This window comes from Scyliorhinus canicula, chromosome 9 (genome assembly GCF_902713615.1).
Source record: "Scyliorhinus canicula chromosome 9, sScyCan1.1, whole genome shotgun sequence".
Classification (NCBI taxonomy): Eukaryota; Metazoa; Chordata; class Chondrichthyes; order Carcharhiniformes; family Scyliorhinidae; genus Scyliorhinus; species Scyliorhinus canicula.
Window position 1 is genome coordinate 196305163 of NC_052154.1, and position 24794 is coordinate 196329956.

At 44.5% G+C, this 24794-nt stretch overlaps 1 protein-coding gene across 1 annotated transcript in view; it reads right to left on the bottom strand.

Annotated features, from left to right (window-relative positions):
- The window catches only part of shank2b (SH3 and multiple ankyrin repeat domains 2b), a 1049335-nt gene that overhangs the window by 23237 nt on the left and 1001304 nt on the right, over positions 1 to 24794 (bottom strand). Inside the window, exons 20-24 of the mRNA XM_038808421.1 lie at positions 11619 to 11642; positions 7081 to 7140; positions 6739 to 6869; positions 4767 to 4878; positions 1184 to 3551 (exon numbers count right to left, since the gene is read on the bottom strand). Coding sequence (XP_038664349.1) covers positions 1184 to 3551; positions 4767 to 4878; positions 6739 to 6869; positions 7081 to 7140; positions 11619 to 11642 — 2695 coding nt within the window. The remainder of the gene's footprint in view (positions 1 to 1183; positions 3552 to 4766; positions 4879 to 6738; positions 6870 to 7080; positions 7141 to 11618; positions 11643 to 24794) is intronic.

A 24794-nucleotide genomic window follows, 5' to 3' on the forward strand; every position in this document is an offset into this window, starting at 1 on the left:
AGCAGTGCCAAGGTGCCACTCTGCCTAGATACCAACCACCCAGAGGCCTCCGCTCACCTGGCAGACACACCCCCCACCAAAATGCTGTTCTGCCAGGTCTCCATTTGTAGGGACCAATGCTAAACGGCACCCAGCTAGGGTCTCCTTGGCGAGGCTGCTAGATCTGGCGTTGATAGAGTTAAGTCAGCTTTTAAGCTCACTTAAATCTGCAAGTCTGCATCCGCCCATCATGACTTCTCACGAGATCTGTTTGGATCTCACGAGGCATAATGACCATCGGGAAACCCGGAAGAGGCCTCTCGTAGGGTCTACCAGCCTCGTCCCATCCCGATTCCAGCGGGACACAGCCGGTAGATCACGCCCATAATGTTTGGCTCCAACTACTTTCTGTCGTAGCAAATGCCACGGGCCAACCACTCGTTGAGTGAAGATTGTCCCCTCATCTCTGCCCTAAATGGTCTCCCCCGTATCCTCAGCCTGTGACCGGTCCTGGATACCCCCACCATCGAGAACATCCTTCCTGCATTTACCCTGTTATTTGTATTCAAAGAAACAAAAAAGACTTGAGCAACTTTCAGATATGTAGATGTTTTAGACGGAAAGCTGTTTGGCGGGTCATGGCATTTTCTGTTTTTGTAAATAAAACTCGCATCCAAAACAAAAGAAAAAAAGGAAAATAAAAAAGGTGCAGACATGATGGGACAAATGGCCTCGTTCGGCACTGTACCAGTTCCGTGATTTTGCAAAGTTGGCGGCAAAGCATAAACACCAAGATAGACCAGCATTGATGAATGGCCTTCTGTGTGTCTGTCCCATGTAATTTTCAATTGGTGGGACAGATTCCTTATCAAATGCATAAAGTTGGAAAACAAATTCTTTGCTGTGGTTGTGTCAAACTCTCCTCTCTGCGATTCTAACGGGAGGAGAGACCAATTCAAGTCAATATCGTCAGTCTGTCAGGGCAACGGCCAATAAGACATCAACTTCATCCAGCACATGCGCTGATTTTCATAGTGTTCCATTATGCTGTGTTTTAAATAAATTAGTACCACACAGCACTTTTAAAACCTGAAGTTTATAACCTGGCTCACTTGACATTAAGAAAAATAACAGGCTACATCCTTTTGTTAATGTAAATCTGGCCAATTCACCCACTCTGCTGGGATTAATAGGGGCCCATTACCTTGCTCCAAACGCTGCTCCTCTTGTTCCTGAAGGAGATTCCAAGGCCTCTGTTGGTTTCGGCACCTTTTCCTTGTTCATTTGCTGCAGTATTGAATTCAATTCGCTAATGACATTTGCCTTTGCATCAGTTGCAGCAGGGACTTTTACATCTGGTCCATCGCCCCAAAGCTTCGAGGTCCTCAGCTGTGGAGATTTCAGAGTTTCAGGTGGAATGCCACCAGGTAGGGGAGGTGGTGCAGGTGGGGGCATGAACAAGCCGTCAACGTTTTCTTCTATCAAAGCATCTTTGTAAATTGCATTATTTTTGTTAATGATGGGCTTAACTTTTGGTTTTGGAGGGACTGGCGGTTTGTCAATGGTAAACATCTGCCCATCTGCATAGACTGTGCACGTATCCAAGTTCTCCCCCGCTTCAGAAGACAAGGTGGAGATACTGGAGACGGTGGAAACGGTGCTCGTCGTTTCCAAGTGATAGTCACTGTTACTGCGACTGTCCACCTCTTCAATCCCTGAATCCACAACATTATCAAAAGGCTCACGTGGTGGGGCAAAGCTCGCGGGCAAGGAGTCAGAGTGACCAATGGGCTTTCTACCATCGGAAGGGGCTGAAGGTAAGTTACTCGTTTCCCTGGTGTGCGATGGCAGCGTGGTGCAGGTGGCATTTTTGTTCTGCTTTAGCAGATCGGAGAGAGATGGAATGGCTGGAGGATCCTCAGAGCTCTCAAAACTATTGGCAAACTCCAGAGGCGGAGGTAAAGGTTCAGAAAATAGAAAATCTTCTTCCACATCGATAGAGGCCAGTGGAGGTGGTGGAATGCGGAATGGTAGAACAGTGGAATTGTCTACTGAACTGACAGTGATGATGGTCTTGGCGGTTTCCTTAGATGCTGATGTGCTCTCTGTAGCTTTATGTTGCTCTGGAGTAATGCTCGCTGGGGAATTTTCTTTACTTGCCACATGCCCACTTTCGTCCGACCTGGCACCTACATCGGAACGTACCATTAGCAATCCTGGTGTCTTCTGATGCGAGGCACCTCCGACATCATTCACCATGTTTTTCTTCTCTTCAGTCTTCTTGCCTTCTTTACTCGTGTCTGCTTCGGGCTTTGGGTTAGGGTCTTTCCTCAGTATGGTGGAAGATTGGCTCGGTTTGGTGGAACAAGAGGCAGAGGCTGTGGCCTCCACGTTCGACCTCAACTTGGTATCGATGTACAGCGGTTTCGAGAGTTCCGTTTTCCCAGATTCAGCTTTACTAGTGTTTTGCAGGGGCTGATCTTTCAGTGTTCGATCTCTAGCAGCCATTACTAAGGCCAATGGAGTGTTTGAATCCAATATTTTACCAGTGACAGGATGGACATAATTACTATTAGCATTGGGAATGTTTGACGCAATGTAACCTTTTGTATTTCTGGCATTACATTCAATAACTTCTTTTTTAGAAGCTATGTTCAATATCCTTGAGCTGCTCTGCACCCTTTGATTACTGGCGTCTGCACCGCTGTAGTTGGTGCTCGCTTTGGATGATGGAGCAACAAGGTGACTGTAACGTTCTTCATTGCCAAACATGCCTTCATCAATAGACTTGGATTGCCTCAACCGTGCACTTGGCAGGAGCCCCACATCTTCATCACCCATATCAGTTGAGAGGAAGGCAGGGGAGTGGCGCTTGGCTTCAATTCTCTTTTCCCTGTCCTTCACAGCTCCAGCGATAGCTGCTGCAAAAGGATTGCAAAAGCCATCATCGGGCCTAAGGTGAACTTGGTGTTCTGAAGCCTGAGTGTCAATTTCCATGCTGCTCCCTTGGCTGCTTTTGCCACTGCTGCTGGTTGAAGGCTCTTTGACAATAATGGTGGGGATGGGAATGGAACACGTTTTCTCGGGGCTGTCTTCGACTTTTGACTGCTTCACCAGCTGGCCTTTTCTTCTGGCTGGCTTGGCAGGAACGTACACTGCTTTATTCCCGGTGTTCCCGACATCGGAATATGGATTCTCTGGCATGTTACCCCTCCTGTTTCGCATGGTCTGGTGTGACAAAGCATTTGGCTTGAACTGGTCTTCGGAATCCAAGGAATACTGTTGGGAATCTTGCCTGTAATACATTGCTTTCTTCTGTCGATCCATGACAATTGTTCCTGTGCTATCTGGCCTGTTGGAATTGTGTGTTCTTAACGCAGAATTATGATTGAAGCCAGGCCTTATTGTACCATAACTCCGAGGGGTGGAAGGTTTGGGTGCATTGTAAGGAGGTGAAGGCGGAGAAACTGACGGGGGAGGTGGGATATCTTCGGCAGTATCTGGCATTGACAAACTCCTGGTAAATTTTAGTAAAGGAGGAGCCAAAAACTGTTTTTCTTCCTCTAACATACCTGCACACAAAAGAAAATCCTCAAATTAAGATCGATTTGACAAATGAATACTTCTTACACACTGAATTAAAATATGTAAAGTTGAAGGTTAGTTTGGGAAAATCTTTATGATTCTGCGCAGCAGTGATTTGCTGAGCAGAAATCCACATCCAAGAATCTGGATGTCGGGATCAGCAGCTGTTTCCTCCTGCTGATTCACAAGGATCGATTGTTTTAACACACACAATGCTTTACATTTGGACTGTCAACTCATCTTATCCACTGCCCTCAAAGTGTTGAAAAGGGGAAGCTCAAATCAAAGGATCTGAAAGAATCCAAGTTGGATTGGTTGATTAGTATAAAAAAAACACCAACTCACGCTGCAGAAAAACACATGCCGTAACAATCAAGACCCATTGCTGAACAACCGTTCACGGTGCACAGCAATCTTCATTTTATTGGACGGATGAAAAGATACAAGCGTGCATATTTTCATGAAATTGATGCAACCGTAATCTGTTCTCGCTGCTGCCTTTTATGGGGGAGAAATTAGCCAGCAATAATGCGGCACAGATGCTTAATGGGCTCAGAGCAAAGTCTGCTCTTTGGCATTGTAAAGGAGGCATTAGCCCACTTATTTTTAATGGGTTACCAATTTCATTAAAATAACAGAGAGGGGAATTGAATCTGAGCTATTAAGCATTCACACAATAACACTTGTCAACAGTAATTTCTCGCTCTCTATGTCTAACGCTCACTTTTCACACAGAAGAGGCACACATTTTAAGAAAAGCTAAGTGTGGGATCAATCAGGTCAGCAAAAACCTTTCATTAACTGGCTCCCAGATATCATTCTTTTCATTTTGTTGTAGAAACATAAACATCAATATGTATTTGAGATTCATTTATTGCCTGTTGGTCCCCAATCACTGCCACTGTGAGTGCACGCTGATATTTGGTCAGACACTGGGCTGGATTTGTAAACAGCAGCCTGACAAGGTGCTGAACCGGATTTTAAAAAAAACATGTACTCAAAGTAGGAAAGGCTTCCTCTTGGGGACAGTGACTCTGTTGGTAGGAATATTATTTGATAAATTGTGTCGGACTGAATGAAGAATCGCTTCAGAAACTCACGTGTTCATCATAAATAAATAAGCTGCAAGCAGACAGTTCTGCTCAGCTTCATACCAACAAGAATACTGCCACATTACCTATGGAAAAATACTGCCACGTTACCTATGGATTTCTGTCTTCGCATAGTTCCTCGTGGTATTTCTAGATAGGGGCTGTTATGGCTCCCTGGGACTGTAGGAGGCATTACAGCAATACTCTGCCGTTCATAGATTGACTAGAAATAAGAAAGCAAGGTTAGTTATCTTAATGCCGTACAGTGTCACACATGCTGTTGTTTTTCTAAGTGGACTGCATGAGATACTCTATTGGGGCCCATGGCTGATGGTGTACCGAGGCTCATCTTACTGACTAAAACACTGACACTGGGAGCCACCAGCTCGGGCATGGGGAGGTGAGGGCTTGGCGGGGTGTGTTGTCTGCCCCTGACATCCTCTGACTTGGGAGTGTAACATTTGGAATGTACAGGGAGACGTTCCGGAGAATGTACGCTCCACCACTTTCCTCCAGTAATCCCAACGTATCCAGGTCAACAGACAATTCCTGCTGGAGTCACGTTGCACACTTGTCAGCAGTTTGCTGCATTTCTAGCAGCAGTCAGGTCATCAAGACAGGTGATGAAGCTGAAAGATAGCCAGTACGCGCACTGACCCCTTACTTATGGATAATGGAAAGGCAGCTTGTAGATGCGGAATGGTCTGGGGGCAAACTGTGGGTGGAAATTTGGAACAAGGCCGAGATAAAAATGCCGATGCAGGGGGAGAAATGATTGTGGATGGTGTACAGATAATATCGGAACAGACAGGAATGGGGTGCAGTATCACAGAACAGCTAACCTTGCCAAGGGCTGCGGAGCGGTTCAGGGCGACAGGTAAAGGGGTCCTTCCAAAGGGTAAAAATATAGTAAAAACGGGGAAGAAGAATAAGGGTCAGAGCTGTTTTTTCCCGCTGGGGTGTGATGATCACAGCTCATCATTAGTGACGCTGACCCAATTGCTGGTCATGTGATGGGAAAGTGGTGAACATTAAGCCTGGCAGAGATCAATAAATGACCAAGAGTTAGGGTAGGAGGTGGTCAAGAGAGCAGGTTTTCCAGGAGCGGGCATTCCTTCCCGGCCCCGGGAGAATCTGATGCCGACATATTTTAGTGAGCCCGACTGCTCATTTAAATATTAAAATATGGATCACGCCCAGCGAGGGCTCAGATCACGACGTCTCGCGACATGTCTTTCGATTTCACAGGACTTTCTGAGCATCGCACAGCTCAAGAAGCCTCTTGAGAGATCTAACAGCCTTGTCACAACACTGAGTAGAGTGCGGTGAGGCCATTCGATCACGCCCATCATTACTGCTGGTCACCCATTCTGTCTCTGCAGTTGGTCAGTGCAGAGGCTCAATGCAGATTGCAGATATCCTTGGCAGGAGGAAGCATTGGGCTGGATTCAGAAGATCCCAACATGCATATCACATTCTTCTCTAACAGTCAAACCAAATTAACATGAGGAAAGCATCAAGGCTCATCAAAGAACAGTGACCGTTGCTCTTTACAAAGGATACAATAAAGGTTTGCAATTTGGCGGAAAGTAGAAGGAAAGGAGATTTTGATTGGATAACGCACAGAAATACTGTTGCTTTATATCAGAAGTTATTTTTCCTTTGCTAACTATGTCTAAACCCTGTATCTCTTGGATCAGAACTCCATTGCTGTTCGCAAATTGAAACTGCATCACTGCCATCATGCTGAAGATTTAATTAACCGCTGGGCCCTTTCCTAATTGGACTCATGCTGACAGTTGGACAGATTGGTTACCTTTTGGCATAACCAGCACCATGAGGTGAAGCAACTTTGCCAAATGTCTGTCAGGAATACTGAAGCCTTCCTGTGCAAATTAAGAAGCGGCCTTGTTTTCATATGTTGCATTCAGATTATCAAAGCAAACTGCAGGAGTTTTGAAGCAAATATTCAAAAGAAAAACATTTAAAAAATACTTGGATATGCACTTGCTGCAAAGGACTACAGACCAGCAACTGGAAAGGGGGATTAGGTCATATCGCTCCCCCCCCCACATTTACTCACATTTGCATCTGCAGTGGGAGGGAAGCATCTGCTTGAAGGGCGCTGTTTGATGGTTGCAACTCTCGAATCGACTGTCGCATTTTCTGCAGCCCTTGACTGTTTGGGGTTTGACACTATCTCGTCAAGTTTGTCTGTGGAAAAAAATAACACAAGTTTGTCCCACGTTCACAGTGCTCATCAAGGATGACAGAGGAAACAATTCCGCAAACTGGGCACAAAACTTGGACAACAGTTTCATGCACACAAGACCTTATTGCACAGTTAAATTCAACACAGTCAGAAAGTTGCTACTGCACAAAATACATGCACCATCAATCTGTGTACACAGCGATTTTTCTTTACTTAGTGTGGTTTGAAAAGCAGTCCTCCTCTTCAAACCCTCTAAATGTGATGGATCAAGATCTACAGTGACGTAGAGATGAAAAGAAGGGTTTAGAAAACAAGAATACTTTGCATTCATTTTTGCTTTCATTTAATCTTAGACACAGTAAAAAAAAACATCAGAAGTCCAACAATATACTGTAATGCTTATACCCAAGAACATTTTCAACCAAATCGGAATCGTCACTTGAGTTCAAAGATAAGTAGCTATTCGGAGAGCTAGGACAGCTGCTGAACAAATAGGGAACAAATAGGGTTAATGTTCACAACCGAGAGGAATAATTTGGGCAAAATATGACATAAACCATAAGCATGAAACTATTTGTTAGCATTATGATCTCGGTAAAGGCTCGTAACATTTTTTTTTAAACAATCTGAAGAACCAAGTATTTACAATAAAAATGAAACCACGAGGTTCACAGTTTAAACAAAATAATTTTACTGCATCAATTTTGAAGAACACAAACTATAATAATTACACTCCATCTTAAATTGCCTGTTGTTAAAGTTAATAAAAATACAATAAACATGATTACCTGCAATCTAAATCTAATGTCTTAACTCCACTTTCTATGCCCCCAAATCCTCAAGTCAGATACTTATCAAAACCTGTTTGCCCAGGGTACTGTGTCAATGACATGTTTATGGACTGAACTTTCTTGGATCTTTTTACTTCCAGTAAGGTTGGTCCTTCAAACGCTTGTGTTCAGCATTAGACACCAGGGATGACCAAGCGTATCCACCTCAGGTCAGAACTCTCTTGGTTCGAATATTCTTCAACCATGGAGTTTTTATTCGAATCTCTTTCACTTTTCAGTTTGCTTACACCAGAAATTCAACTCACTGTTGGCAGAGTCCTTCAGCAAACAGAGATTTTCAACTCTTTTTGCCAAAACCCAGAATTTCAGTCAAATTTTGCTGAGAGAGTCGTTTCCTTCAGTCCAACTTGTTTTAAATTCCCAAACTAACCTAAAATCAAGGTACCTACTCATCTCTACGCTTAACTGGCCCCTTTTTTTCTTGGTGCTTATCTGCCAGGTCCCATGATCCGTTACTGGAACCCAGGTGTTTGTTTCAACCACAAATCAAACACTAATTCTTAAAAGGTAGCAACACCCCACACAAAATATCATTTTTGTTCCTCCAGAAGCACATGGGCCATCAAAATAGTAAGTCCATTCTTCACCACGCCCAATATCCATTCCATTGGAATGCCCAGAACTCTAATTCAAACCCTTTTAGAGACGCATTTTCTAATCGGATTCGCTTTTACTTGGGTTTTGGATGAAAAATCTTGGCCACACTTTCCAAGTCAATGGAAAATAAAAAACTGACGGGGTGAAAAATTGGCTGTCGATTTGTAACTAGACCTTTCATCATCTCCTTCGATACAGGTAAAATCAAAAGAGTTAATGAAACATGAACATGTTATACATTGGATACAAATTAAATGAAAATCGCTTATTGTCACGAGTAGGCTTCAATGAAGTTATTGTGAAAAGCCCCTAGTCGCCACATTCCAGCGCCTGTTTGGGGAGGCTGGTACGGGAATTGAACCGTGCTGCTGGCCGGCCTTAGTCTGCTTTAAAAGCCAGCGATTTAACCCAGTATGCTAAACCAGCCCCTGGTTAGAACAGCAGCTTGTACTACCAGTATATAAAGTGTTCTACCTTATTGGATTGTTGACAAAGTCATCTTCTGTTATCTACGGGAGCCTCATAGCTACGCATTTTGAAGGTACTCATATGGAATTGAGGATTGGAATATCTCATGAAACAATCTTCACAGTGAATTAGAGTATAATTATTTTCACCAACAATAAATAGAAGTTTGTTTCTTTAGCAAACAATTAAAATAGATTTTGAGCAAAGACCAGGAATATGGAGTAGGAAAGTCTAAATTGTGGTGGATTAATTGATTCAATTTGCTAGAAAATGTAACTTTCATGACATTAAGGACAGATTATTTGGATTTGTATGTTCAATGTCTGGAGAGTTGTGGGTGTTGCGGAGGGAATCGGGACTGTTAACCGGAGCCTGGAACCTTGCCTGGTTTATATATTTCAATTCTCAGCCACCCATAACTTTGGCCAGGTTCTTTGGTTACATGAACTGTCAGTTACCCTTGAAAGAAAACCATTGGAAACAGGACCAAGTGTCTGAGTGGGGAATGGTGCAAGGTTTCAAGCACAAATCTGAAATTAAGTTGACCCTGGGTGACAATGACACTTGGCAATTGCTGCATCAATTGAAAGGGGCACACTGCAAGAGATCATTCAAGATAGTCACAGAATTCCCTTTCCCTCTCAGAGGGATGAGGTTTGGAGGCATTTGACCACAAGGAGGAGAATTTTAAAGTTAAGGCACCGCTGAGCCAATGGAGTGGAGCAGACACAAGGGTAATGGGTGTAACCGAGTTTAAGTTTGGAGCAATTTAGCATACCAATAAGAGTGATGTTATACCAGCGAGCATTTACACCAAGACATGTAGGAGGTTCAATAGATACTACAGTTTTACAAAGGTCATTTATATAGCTATGAAGAGAAATTGAACAAACTGGGATTGTTCTCCCCAGAGAGACGGAGGCTTAGGGGCGACCTGATAGAAGTTTATAAAATTGTTAGGAGTATAGATAGGGGGAACAGTTCGAGGTATTTTCCCCAGGGCAGAAATGACAATTACAAGGGGGCACAAGTTCAAGGTGAGGGGGGAAAAGTTCAGTGGAGATGTGGGGGGAAGTTTTATTACACAGAGGGTGGTGGTGGCCTGGAATGCACTGCCAAGGGAGGTGGTTGAGGCAGGTACGTTAGCGACCTTTAAGACTTACTTGGATAGGCACATGAACAGACGGGGTATAGAAGGATACAGGCGGATGGTCTGGATAGGACATGTGATCAGCGGAGGCTTGGAGGGCCGAAGGGCCTGTTCCTGTGCTGTATCGTTCTTTGTCACAAAGTTACCTTTGGCAGACATCAACCGGTTCTTCATATCAACATGCTAAGGCTTACATTTCATCTGCCCCTAGTTTAAAACTTAACTGAATGCTTTTTATTGCCTTGTTATGGAGAGGTACCTTTCAAACCTCTGGGTAGCAGTCATTTCAGGGGCCTGTGTACAATGTGAAGAATCCTCGGTTCTCTGCTATTGGTTTGGAGATGCAGACATGACAGCCCTTTAGGCTAATGTAATCAGTGAAATCTGACCACCCTCACGCAGCAGATGTCATGGGAGGTTCTATATAAATGACAAACTTTTAAAAATAGAATCGTAGAATTCACAGTGCAGTAGTAGGCCATTCGGCCCATCGAGTCTGCACCGGCCCTTGGAAAGAGCACCTTACCCAGCCCACACCTCCGCCCCATCCCTGTAACCGAGTAACCCCACCCAACCAACAGATCAAGTTGAAATCAGCTGGTTCTGTTAAATTGGATAAATAATTCAAATATCCAGTAGAATTAATTATTCCAGTAAAATAGTTTCATAAAGCTGTTATAAAACTACAGCACACATACATTAAATAACTGGGAACTTTATTAAGATTTGTTATTAGTCAGGCAGCACAGTGGTTAGCACTGCTGTATCACGGCGCTGAGGACCCGGGTTCGATCCCGGCCCCGGGTCACTGTCCGTGTGGAGCTTGTACATTCTCCCCGTGTCTGCGTGGGTTTTACCCCCACAACCCAAAGATATGAAGGTTAAGCGGATTGGCCACGCTAAATTGCCCCTTAATTGGAAAAAAAAAATAATTGGGTACTCTCTGAAAAAAAAGATTTGTTATTAATCACAAATGTGACTTACACAGGAATCTTGGTACAAGAGACTAATTGCCCCATACATATAGAAAGTACGATGGGACTTGCATCGATAGTTTTGACCTGCAGTGTGAAAAACAGTTTGCCGAGGTTACTGAAGTGTGAATGTGAGTGTTGGGGGTGTTATTTGCACATCTAAACTCCATTACAATAGCAGAGTGGCAGCAGGGTAACCATGAATGAAGTAACATGAGAAAATGTGTTTTATTAAACAGGAATGGTATGTATTTTGTTTTGCTTCGTAACATATATCCTGGGTTGCACGTGCGCAGAATTCCCGATGCTAAATCCCCAGGCAGCTAGAAATCGGAAATAAAAACAGAAAAGGGTGGAACTAATCAGCAGGTCAGGTGGGTAGAGAAATAGGGTCAATCTTTCAGTTCTGCCGAATGGTCACAGACCCAAAATGTTAACTCCGTTTGTTTCTCTCACCACAGATACCACCAGGCCTGCTGCATGTTTCCAGCATTTTCTGTTATTGTCCCAAATTCCCAGACTAGGCTCCCAGCAAGTCAGCTCCTCTACCGGGAGTTCATTCCATAAAAATACAAAATGGGCATCGCGGGCTGCTATGGAATTTCACTTTATATATTTCAAATTGCACTTCAACACAATTCAGATACAGAAATTCAATTCATGACAAAACGCCTTTACCCAGCGGAGGATTTTCTGATTCCATGTACTTACCGGTCCTCTTTTTCCGCAATGTAGCTTGGAAAGTAAAAACAAATGCAAACAACTTTTTAAACTTAATTGAATTCTGCGGAGAGGTTCAAGACCCCCGACATTTCTTTCGTCGTCAAATATCAGCTCCATGTTAATGGAGACTTGGCCAGAAATTTACTTCAGAGCTCCTCCCATTCCGCTGCGGTGACCTCCCCAGACGCAAGGTGGAAACCTCAATTGTAGGCACAATACGGGTTTCTGAAAGGATTCTGAAAGTTACAGCGGCACAGAGGGAGCTGCTCTAAGCAAATTCCTGGCTTTGGCAACGAGTCCCTGTAAACAGAAAACTGCTTATCCTTTTCTGCACTGTCCGCTTCACAGTTTACAATACTTCAAAGTTCTGCATCATCTGCAAACTTTTAAATTGTTCCCTGCACATCGAGATCTCGAACATTAATATATATCAGGAAAAGCATGAGTCCCAATACCGAACCCTGGGGAACACTTTACAAACCTCCCCCCCCCCCCCCCCAGCCCAAAAAGACCCACCGACTTTTGTTGTATTCTCTATTCTGCTTTACCTGGATAGCTGGGATGTGCAGTGTTAAATAAAGAACACAAACCTTTATTAACGAACATAACCACAAATTTATTACACTACTTCGATTTGTTCACATTCCTAAAGTAGAAAGTTATTGTATAAAACTATGCTCTCTCTAACTTACAGAACTCTCAAATATACAACTGCTCTCTATGCCTGACACCCTTACAGCTCTCTCCTAGCTCTTAACTCCGAAACATCTAATCATCTTCTAATCGAATCCCAGAATCCCCGAGTCACTTGATATTTATATGGCTGTTCTGTGGTTCCCTCCGGTGGTAAGAAGCATCATCATTAACTTGTTACCTCTTTACATCGCAGTCAATAAACATATCATTACAACTATTATTCTCCGCTTTCCATTATTCAACCAATTTGGTGTGCACATTGCTAACTGTCCTTTTATTCCATGAGCCAAAACCTCTCTCGTAATTATGTTGTGTGGAATCTTGCTAGCTAGGACTAATTTAACTTTACATTACTTTGTTTTAAGTGCACTAATTAGACCTCAGTCTCCCTCTCTCACACATGAAAGGGCAGCACGGTAGCACATGTGGCTAGCACTGTGGCTTCACAGCGCCAGGGTCCCAGGTTCGATTCCCCGCTGGGTCACTGTCTGTGCGGAGTCTGCACGTTCTCCCCGTGTCTGCGTGGGTTTCCTCCGGGTGCTCCGGTTTCCTCCCACAGTTCAAAGATGTGCAGGTTAGGTGGATTGGCCATGATCAATTGCCCTCAGTGTCCAAAAAGGTTAGGAGGGGTTATTGGGTTATGGGGATAGGGTGGAAGTGAGGGCTTAAGTGGGTCGGTGCAGACTCGATGGGCTGAATGGCCTCCTTCTGCACTGTATGTTCTATGAATGTCTTTTGTTCACTGTGAGGAGGCAAGCCCTGAATCTGCAGTTGAACATTGTGGAGCCTCATTGTTTCCCTCACAAACTTTGCAATGCAAGGTGATTGAGAATGGTTTGGGGCCAAAACTACACACAAATTCCCTCGATGTATGGTCAATACTCCACTTCGTTCATCAACTGCTGTAACTCTCACCAGAGTCACGGACAAGATGGATACAGACTGGCTCAGTCATAGAAAGCAGAGAGTAGCAATGGAAGGGTGCTTTTCTGATTGGAGGGCTGTGACTAGTGGTGTTCCGCAGGGATCAGTGCTGTTCGTAGTGTATATAAATGATTTGGAGGAAAATGTAACTGGTCTGATTAGTAAGTTTGCAGACGACACAAAGGTTGGTGGAATTGCAGATAGCGATGAGGACTGTCAGAGGATACAGCAGGATATGGATCAGTTGGAGACTTGGGTGGAGAAATTAAAATGAAATGAAATGTAAATCTCTTATTGTCACGAGTAGGCTTCAATGAAGTTACTGTGAAAAGCCCCTAGTCGCCACATTCCGGCGCCTGTTCGGGGAGGCTGGTACGGGAATTGAACCGTGCTGCTGGCCCCTCGGTCTGCTTTAAAAGCCAGCGATTTAGCCCAGTGTGCTAAACCAGCGCCTAATGGCAGATGGAATTTAATCCGAACAAATGTGAGGAAATGCATTTTGAAAGGTTTAATATAGGTGGAAATTATGCAGTAAATGGCAGAAGTCTCGAGTATTGACAGTCAGAGAGATCTGAGTGTACAGGTACACAGGTCAAAGTGGCAACGCAGGTGGATAAGTTAGTCAAGAAGGCATATGGGCATGCTTGCTTTCATTGGTCAGGGCAGTGAGTATAAAAACTGGCAAGTAATAATAATAATAACCTTTTATTGTCACAAGTATGAAGTTACTGTGAAAAGCCCCTAGTCGCCACATACCAGCGCCTGTTCAGGTAAGCTGGCACGGGAATTGAACCCACGCTGCTGGCCTTGTTCGGCATCACAAACCAGCTATCTACCCCACTGAGCTAAATCAGCCCAGTTATGCTGTAGCTGTACAGAACATTAGTTAGGCCACATTTAGGCATACAATTCTGGTCACCACAATACCAGAAGAATGTGGAGGCTTTGGAGAGGGCAGAGGAGAGATTTGACCATAAGACCATAAGACAGAGGAGCAGAATTAGGCCATTTGGCCCATGGAATTGGCTCCACCATTCAATCATAGCTGATATATTTCTCATCCCCATAACCTCTGATCCCCTCATTGATCAAGAACCTATCTATCTCTGCTTAAAGACACTCAGTGACTTGGCCTCCACAGCCTTCTGTGCAAATAAGTTCCACAGATTCACCCCCCTCTGGCTGAAGAAGCTCTTCCTCATCTCTGTTTTAATGGAGCATCTCTTCAGTCTGAGATTGTGCCCTCTGGTTCTAGTTTCTCTTACTAGTGGAAATATCCTTTCCACATTCACTTTATCCAGGCCTCGCAGTATTATCCGGCCTAATCCCATATAACTTAACCTTTTGTATGATTAGCAGGATCCTGCCTGGTCTGGAGGATCTTAGCTATGAGGAGAGGTTGGATAAAGTCGGATTGTTTTCACTGGAAAAATGGAGGTTGAGGGGCGACCTGATAGTGGTTTACAAAATTATGAGGGGCATGGACACAGTGGATAGTCACATATTTTTTCCTCATGGTGGAAAAGTCAATTACTCGGGAACATAGGTTAAAGGTGCAAATGGGAAAGTTTAGGGGAGGTGTGCGAGGCACGTTTTTTTATGCAGAGGATGTTGAGTGGCTGGAACATAGAACATAGAACGATACAGCGCAGTACAGGCCCTTCGGCCCACGATGTTGCACCGACATGGGAAGTCAAAAACTAAAGGCCATCTAACCTACACTATGCCCTTATCATCCATATGCTTATCCAATAAACTTTTAAATGCCCTCAATGTTGGCGAGTTCACTACTGTTGCAGGTAGGGCGTTCCACGGTCTCACCACTCTTTGCGTAAAAAACCCACCTCTGACCTCTGTCCTATATCTATTACCCCTCAATTTAAGGCTATGTCCCCTCGTGCTAGCCACCCCCATCCGCGGGAGAAGGCTCTCGCTGTCCACCCTATCTAACCCTCTGATCATTTTGTATGCCTCTATTAAGTCACCTCTTAACCTTCTTCTCTCTAACGAAAACAACCTCAAGTCCATCAGCCTTTCCTCATAAGATTTTCCCTCCATACCAGGCAACATCCTGGTAAATCTCCTCTGCACCCGTTCCAAAGCTTCCACGTCCTTCCTATAATGAGGCGACCAGAACTGTACGCAATACTCCAAATGCGGCCGTACTAGAGTTTTGTACAACTGCAACATGACCTCATGGCTCCGGAACTCAATCCCTCTACCAATAAAGGCCAACACACCATAGGCCTTCTTCACAACCCTATCAACCTGGGTGGCAACTTTCAGGGATCTATGTACATGGACACCGAGATCCCTCTGCTCATCCACACTACCAAGAATTTTACCATTAGCCAAATATTCCGCATTCCTGTTATTCTTTCCAAAGTGAATCACCTCACACTTCTCCACATTAAACTCCATTTACCACCTCTCAGCCCAGCTCTGCAGCTTATCTATGTCCCTCTGTAACCTGCAACATCCTTCCGCACTGTCTACAACTCCACCGACTTTAGTGTCGTCTGCAAATTTACTCACCCATCCTTCTGCGCCCTCCTCTAGGTCATTTATAAAAATGACAAACAGCAACGGCCCCAGAACAGATCCTTGTGGTATGCCACTCGTAACTGAACTCCATTCTGAACATTTCCCATCAACTACCACTCTCTGTCTTCTTTCAACTAGCCAATTTCTGATCCACATCTCTAAATCACCCTCAATCCCCAGCCTCCGTATTTTCTGCAATAGCCTACCGTGGGGAACCTTATCAAACGCTTTACTGAAATCCATATACACCACATCAACTGCTCTACCCTCGTCTACCTGTTCAGTCACCTTCTCAAAGAACTCGATAAGGTTTGTGAGGCATGACCTACCCTTCACAAAACCATGCTGACTATCCCTAATCATATTATTCCTATCTAGATGATTATAAATCGTATCTTTTATAATCCTCTCCAAGACCTTACCCACCACAGACGTTAGGCTCACCGGCCTATAGTTACCGGGGTTATCTCTACTCCCCTTCTTGAACAAAGGGACCACATTTGCTATCCTCCAGTCCTCTGGCACTATTCCTGTAGCCAATGATGACCTAAAAATCAAAGCCAAAGGCTCAGCAATCTCTTCCCTGGCTTCCCAGAGAATCCTAGGATAAATCCCATCCGGCCCCGGGGACTTATCTATTTTCACCTTGTCCAGAATTGCCAACACTTCTTCCCTACGCACCTCAATGCCATCTATTCTAATAGCCTGGGTCTCAGCATTCTCCTCCACAATATTATCTTTTTCCTGAGTGAATACTGACAAAAAGTATTCATTTAGTATCTCGCTTATCTCCTCAGCCTCCACACACAACTTCCCACCACTGTCCTTGACTGGCCCTACTCTTACCCTAGTCATTCTTTTATTCCTGACATACCTATAGAAAGCTTTTGGGTTTTCCTTGATCCTACCTGCCAAAGACTTCTCATGTCCCCTCCTTGCTCGTCTCAGCTCTCTCTTTAGATCCTTCCTCGCTTCCTTGTAACTATCAAGCGCCCCAACTGAAACTTCATGCCTCATCTTCACATAGGCCTCCTTCTTCCTCTTAACAAGAGATTCCACTTCTTTGGTAAACCACGGTTCCCTCGCTCGACCCCTTCCTCCCTGCCTGACTGGTACGTACTTATCAAGAACATGCAATAGCTGTTCCTTGAACAAGCTCCACATATCCAGTGTGCCCAACCCTTGCAGCCTACTTCTCCAACCAACACATCCTAAGTCATGTCTAATGGCATCATAATTGCCCTTCCCCCAGCTATAACTCTTGCCCTGCGGGGTATACTTATCCCTTTCCATCACTAACGTAAAGGTCACCGAATTGTGGTCACTGTTTCCAAAGTGCTCACCTACCTCCAGATCTAACACCTGGCCTGGTTCATTACCCAAAACCAAATCCAATGTGGCCTCGCCTCTTGTTGGCCTGTCAACATATTGTGTCAGGAAACCCTCCTGCACACATTGTACAAAGAACGACCCATCTAATGTACTCGAACTATATCTTTTCCAGTCAATATTTGGAAAGTTAAAGTCTCCCATAACAACTACCCTGTTACTTTCGCTCTTTTCCAGAATCATCTTCGCCATCCTTTCCTCTACATCCCTAGAACTATTAGGTGGCCTATAGAAAACTCCCAACAGGGTGACCTCTCCTTTCCTGTTTCTAACCTCAGCCCATACTACCTCAGAAGAAGAGTCCCCATCTAGCATCCTTTCCGCCACCGTAATACTGTCCTTGACTAGCAGCGCCACACCTCCCCCTCTTTTGACCCCTTCTCTGAGCTTACTAAAACACCTAAACCCCGGAACCTGCAACAACCATTCCTGTCCCTGCTCTATCCATGTCTCTAAAATGGGTACAACGTCGAAGTCCCAGGTACCCACCCAGGAACACGCTGCCGGAGGATGTTGTGGAAGCAGATATGATAGTGACGCTTAAAGAGGCCTCTTGATGAATACATGAAAGGGATGGGAATGGAGGGAGACGGACACTGGAAGCGCAGAAAGTTGTAGTGCAGACAGGCTTCATGATCAGCGTAGGCTTGGGGGGGCGGGGGGGGGGGGGGGGGGGGTGCCTGTTCCTGTGTTGTACTGTTCTTTGTGTGATTTCCCTCAGTTATTTGCATTCCAAAATCCAAGCCAGGTTTTCCAAATGAAACTTTTAAACTAAGCTTCCGCTCTACCAACAGAAAATCCAGTCCAGGATTCTACACCAACTCCTTTAGGATTTCTTTGTCCTGACTGCTGAGCAATTCCTTTAACTCTCGATTCCCAGGCTGTATTAAAATAACAGAAAACGTGTCCGCTACCTCTGAAGTCTGCTGTGCCATTTTAAATCTAATTATTGCAATTGCCTCTTTAACTTTCAATTCTTCTGAATAAAACTTTGTTTCTGTTTTCTTAACCTCGGGTCTCGGGTGTCTTCAACATTCATTCTGCCCCAATTCTCTAGACTGTAACTTGCACTTTAGGAACCCTGCCCCTTTGCAGCTCCCGTGCTGTTTAATTTCTCCTGGCAGAGTTGAGAAACATTCAATCTCTGAGATCCTGTCTCCAACTGCACACAAATTCAGCTAAAGGTAAAACGCTTCTCTACCTTGCAAGGCCCCAGTTGCTAAGCAATACCGCATACCTGTGCTGGCCTATTTATTTACTCTTCACACCGTAGCCCTCTCCAAGCACAATAGAAACACAGTTGGAACTTAACCAACCCCCACACATGCAACCACCTTTGTCCAGCATGAATCTAGCCACCTTTGTCCAGCATGAATCTAACTACAAGTTTCACCCTCCCAGCACCGAAACATTAAATTAAACCCACTTAAAACTATACCTATTTCTATTTTTTGTCAATACAAATCAAATTCCCTTAAAACTACCTTTGTTTTCCTCAGCTCACATCCTGTGAATGAATAAAGTTTCACAACCGTTAAAACGGAGTCTCGGGGTAAATTTGACAAACAGCGACTCTCTCAAATGGCTTATTTGACAAAGAGACGACACTAGAGACAATCTCTTTGTTACAAATAACAATCAAGAAGTTCACTGTAGTGCTGCACTGATCAAAGGTGGCAAGAGTTGGGGAACCGTAGGTAAGCACAGTGGGCATTTCATTACTTTTCATTTTGGATCTGACATAGTAACTAAGTATGCATTGACATGTTCTATCTGTAGTGTTAGCATTAATTGGTGCCAGAGCTGAAATGATTAAATATCCATCGGTACTTAGATTTGCATTAGCGGGAGTGCAACTTGAGGACAATGCAATACAACTGAGCAATTTGCATCTTGTTCCTCTTCCAGCCAAAATGGAATTAATGCCAGCCTATAATGGGCATTGTTAAGGCACTGGAGAAAGTTGACATCCGTCCAACAGATGGAGGAGACATTAAAAAGAGCAGCTCAGCTGGTTCAATCTGCGTGGAGGCCTCGGCAAGTATCACCTTAATGGAGGAGGTGGGGAATGAGTTACAGAGGAGGGAGGTAGGGAGAGCCACGGACAAAGGAAAAAGACTGACAGGACCCAAAAAATGTTCAGCTTGTTCCTGCTGCCAATGTGCAAGCCAATTCAGCCTCATCGGTCGACAGTGTATACAGAAGCTACAATTCACCAAGAAATCGGATGAATTATACTATCAGCTAGAAGTAAACCCAATACTGAGGAGTAGCATCAGGACCACATTGACACGACTGCTAAACATAGTAATAGTACTTGGAAAGACTCCTCAAGTGCAATTGTGTTTGTTTGGGTGGCCATCACCCCTTACAGGAGTTAAGTGCTTTCAGCGAATTCAGGGCCAGAGCGTTTTCCTGGGCTCATTTCCATTCCCTGCATGGACTGGAGAAGAATTTCGAAGAGAGTTTGTCCCTCTTATTGGCCTGGGTTTTAAACCTGGTTTTTCACCTAGAAATCGCACATGGGGTTGGATTCTCCGCCCCGCTGCGCCACATTTCTGCCTCAACCCGCTAGCGCAGCGGTGGGCAAACTTTTCCGTGCAAGGGCCACATTCAGAAATTCACTATTTTAAAGGGCCGCATAGTATATTAAGTAAAATAATTAATATTTAAAATAGCCAAAATAAAAGGTTTTTAAAGAAAAAAAAAGCAATTAATTTTTATTAATTAATATTTTAAAGTAGAAACTTCACATGAAACACATTTATGATCACCCTACTCAAGTCAACATATCCACCCTATACCAGTAACCCAACAGCCCCCCCATTAACCTTATTTTTCTTATTTTTAAAAATTATTTAAAAAAAAATTTTTTTTTTTTTTATGACTTGATCTTGGTGGGCCGCATAAAGACCTTTGGCGGGCCGCATGCGGCACGCGGGCCGTAGTTTGCCAACCCCTGCGCTAGCGGGATTCTCCGTTACGCCAGCCGGTCAATGGGGTTTCCCATTGTGGGGCAGCCCCACGCCGTCGGGAAACCCCCAGTTGCTGGCAAAACAGAGCATCCCGCCGACGGAGAATCCCGCCCCATTGGTTTCTGCTGGAATGGAGATTCGATACATAAATTGTAGCCATTGTGTGGGACTGGCTGTATGGATCAGAGTATCTTTGCTCGACGGTCATAGTTCTGTTTCATCCCTGCAAGGGAATGGTAGGAGACCCAAGAAGGACCATGCAGATCGTAGGTTACCAATCTAATTCAACATACTCGGGAATATATTCAAATCAACACCTACTTGAAATGAAATGAAATGAAAATCGTTTATTGTCACGAGTAGGCTTCAATGAATTTACTGTGAAAAGCCCCTAGTCGCCACATTCCGGAGCCTGTGCGGGGAGGCTGGTACAGGAATCGAACCTTGCTGCTGGCCTGCTTGGTCTGCTTTAAAAGCCAGCGATTTAGCCCAGTGAGCTAATTTAGTCCAGCAACTGGACAGACTTTGTGAGATGTCCGAGGTGACAGGGTGCAATTGGCCCTAATCACTTGCTGCTCACAACAAATCTTGGGAACAGTTAGGATGCAGCTAAGAGGCATCAAGAGTAGTTTACGATTAAAGACAGTAAAATGACATTCGGGGTGTTAGAAACTATACATCTGGCTGTGATCTACTGTGATCTCCCAATGCAAAATGCTGATGTACATTCCCACAATGGGTAACAACGACGTAGTTTCGGTACTTGCAAACAAACACTGGGCGATTGAAATCAGTATCACTGAGAAACAAAATAATTCCTGGCACTTTTGTGACCCATTAATTGCTTCCTCAACTTCAGTTCTCTCTACCTACTTGTCACACTAATAAAGATTATTATTATTAATGGATTTACTTCTTGCACAAGTTTACAGAGGGAATGTCATAGGTCAGTGACCGCAGACCATACAATGGAATGCAAACCATTAATCAAGCCACAATCCGTAGAAAAGAATAAAGTTGTTATCACAGCAAGCTATTCACGCAGGGCACAGTGAAAACAAAAATGATTCATGTTGACTCTGCACAACGCTGCAGCTTCAGCAGTCACAGCCTTCAGCTGCCATTCATTTACCGTGCATGGTGATGCACAAACTGACCCGGCATACACGATGGCATCAAAAATCATATTTTGGCCTGAACTCAGTATGTAATGTAACCCCACTCCCACCCCCCTTTTCCGTTAAACAATGCAATACTCTCTCACAAACAGAAATGGGCCACATGGCAAAAAGAATGAAGTACTCAGCTGGTTTCAAGCTAAAAGTCGCAACATTTGCTTACACATCAAGTAATCTTTGAATAACCTTTATTGTCACAAGTAGGCCTACATTAACACCGCAATGAAGTTACTGTGAAAATCCCCCAGTCGCCACATTCCGGCACCTGTTCGGGTTCACAGAGGGAGAATTCAGAATGTTCAATTCACCCAACAAGCACGTCTTTCAGGATTTGTGGAAGGAAACCGGAGCACCCGGAGGAAACCTGCTGACACGGGGAGAACGTGCAGACTCCGTACAGACAGTGACCCAAGCTGGGAATTGAGCTGGGTGCTGTGTAGCAACAGTGCTAACCACTGTGCTACAATGCTGCCCCCTGTGCTGCAGTGAGGGAATTCAGCTTTCCTCAAAAGTCGGTGTGAGATTGGAAGGAGTAATCGTCCCTGAGGAGGAGCTCCAGAGGATGCACCATGAAAACAAGGACCAGCCACCAGCCTGATGCTGAAATCATGCACCATAATAGGCCTCCAGGAATGGTCGGGATGGTCGCATCAACACCATCCTGAGAAATGCAATGCAAACAGACACACCCAAGCGAGCCGAACCAAACCGAGCCCAGCATCTCAGAGCAACAGCTGGCCACGTTATGGAAGAGAACAGAAATTTCCAGTGTTGTGGCAGGAGATCAGGATTGCTCACAGATTAACCAGAAGGTCTGGTTGCCAAAACAACCCGTTGCCAGCAATCCGCCAGCACACAACTGCAAAAGCACATTAGTCAACTTTCGCAACATGGATGAAATGCCTGTGAATCCTGATATGCCCAGCAATGGGGAGGGTTCTCCTGCAGCAGGAGGGATGGGAGTGGTGTGCAAAACGCCACAGACACTGACAGGGCAGGAATATCACAGTGACGGTAACTGGGCATCTGCCTCCTCTGCTGGAACACCCCAACCCCCCCCCCCCCCCCCCCCCCCACCCCCCCCCCCCCCCACCCCCCCCCCCCCCCACCCCCCCCCCCCCCCCCCCCCCGGCAGTGGTCCGGGGTGGGGGGGTGAGCAGAGATAAGAGCTGGAAAATCTCACCCAATGGCTTTGGTCTTCCCAATGTTTAACTGAAGAAAGTTTCCGCTGCTTCAGCACTGGACACCAGATTAGGAATCAAACAATTTAAAAAGCACGAAACGTGTTGAGAAATGTTTTTGCTGCAAATATTACAAAGGTAGTTTCTCAGAGAGTACCCAATTGTGCTTATTCATGACTGATCTTGTAGTTGAGCAGAAAGGTAAGAAGAAAGAAACTTTCCCAGAATATATCTGGATCACTGATTATGCCCTGCAGGGGGTTAAGGTCCTTGATGGCAGGAGTGCAACTCTACCTGGTCATGGCTGTGCTCCAGCAGAGGCCCCAGAGCCAACAAGAGCAGATTTTCATGGTGTTCTGAATTTTACAGCATAGATATTGACCATCTGGCTAATAGTGATCGCACAGACTCCCTGCAACTTCTATCCACTCCGTCCTCAAGCCTGCACGTTCCCCCACACCTGCTGAAACTTTTCTCTCCCTGATCTGTATATTAGGAAGAAACTGTTACTCTAATCATACTTAAACTGCTGGATTTCCGTTTAAAAATCCATCTGGTTTACAAATGAATTCAGGGAAAGAAATTTGGCATTCTTACCCGGTCTGGCCTACATGTGACTCCAGACCCACAGCAATGTGGTTGACACTGACTATTATATTTTAAATAATGACTTATCTAAAATATATATATTACTCTTGAACCCACCAGGATGATAAAATGACCAATAGTCTTGTTGAAAGATGAACTATTTAACGAGTAATAAAATAATAAAAGATGAGTCCTTTTACTCAAAACTAAACTAACAACAAAGAAATAAAGTACAATACAGATAACTATATAACTATACACTATTATAACAAGCTAGTTCGAACTTCTCTCACTCTAGCTATTTTATGTCTTGCTTGTTCGCTGTTCTGAATCACATCATCATGTGACTTAGAAAAGGCGGGAATCCAGTTCTTTTAGTATCTGACTGTGAGACATCTAGTGTTGAAATGACTGTACTACATTCACATACATTGATCATGTATATTGATATCTGAATATCACTACGCTGACCTCTGAAATAACTCATCAAGCCACTCAAATGGCTATCGGACAATTGAATAAAATTAAAACTGGACGGAAGCAACAAAGGTGCACACTCCCATTTCATCCTCTTTTGTGGCACGGCATGGTGGCACAGTGGTTAGCACTGCTGCCTCACAGCACCAAGGACTCGGGTTCAATTCTGGCCTTGGGTGGCTGTCCGTGTGGAGTTTGCACGTTCCCCCCCAGGTCTGCGCGGGATTTCTCCGGGTGCTCCGGTTTCCTCCCACAAGTCCCGAAAGATGCAGGTTAGGTGGGGTTATGGAATTATGGGGATAGGGTGTGTGCTCTTTCAGAGGGCTGACACAGACTAGATGGGCTGAATGGCCTCCTTCTGCACTGTTGGAATTCTCTGGTATCATGAAAATCTATTACTGATTCTGCACCATTGTTTGCATCCTAACAAAACTCTGGATAAAAAAAAACATTCTAACCTTGTCATTTGTTCTTTTGGCCCATTAAGCCCTTTAAATATATGTCTCCAAGTTACTGATTCACCAGCCCAGTTTAAATAGAATGTCCCCATTTATTTTATCCAAACGTGTGAAATGATCAGAATTGTTTTTAGCTTCCCTGATTTATTCTCATTGTTCTCCTGTCGTTTTGTATATCCCATAACTAAACCTCACTCCTGGCAAAACCCTTCTGCAGTTCCTAGCTTTGATATCCATTCTAATTAAATGCACCCAAAACTGGCCAGTATTGTCTGGCCAATCATAAACATGATATCTCTGCTGCTGTATTCTTGAGCCAGGACTTGGGAAAACAAATCAACTGCTTTGCCCAACTGAATGATCTCTGGACTTGGATAGAACAAAGAACAATGTAGCACAGGAACAGGCCCTTGGGCGCTCCAAGCCTGTACCGGTCATGATAGATAGCTCCACTCCTGCAGGGGATGGCTCCATTGCCTCCATTGCAGGAGCCTTCTGCAATACGCATGTCTGCTTCCTTCTCATTCACGGCTACCTCGAGTCTGACATCAGTGGCCCCTCCAGCAACTACTCTTCACACATCTGTCTTGCCAACCATCTCTCCCCTTTCCAAAAATCCTTCAAGACACTCATCCTTGACAGTGTTGCTGCCTGTTCCTAGAACGTATCGCTCCCTCCTACACATTGTGGGTGCTATTTTGGAATTGTTGTCTACTAAAGGTTCAATTGGCTTTGATCATGCAAGGAAAATGGG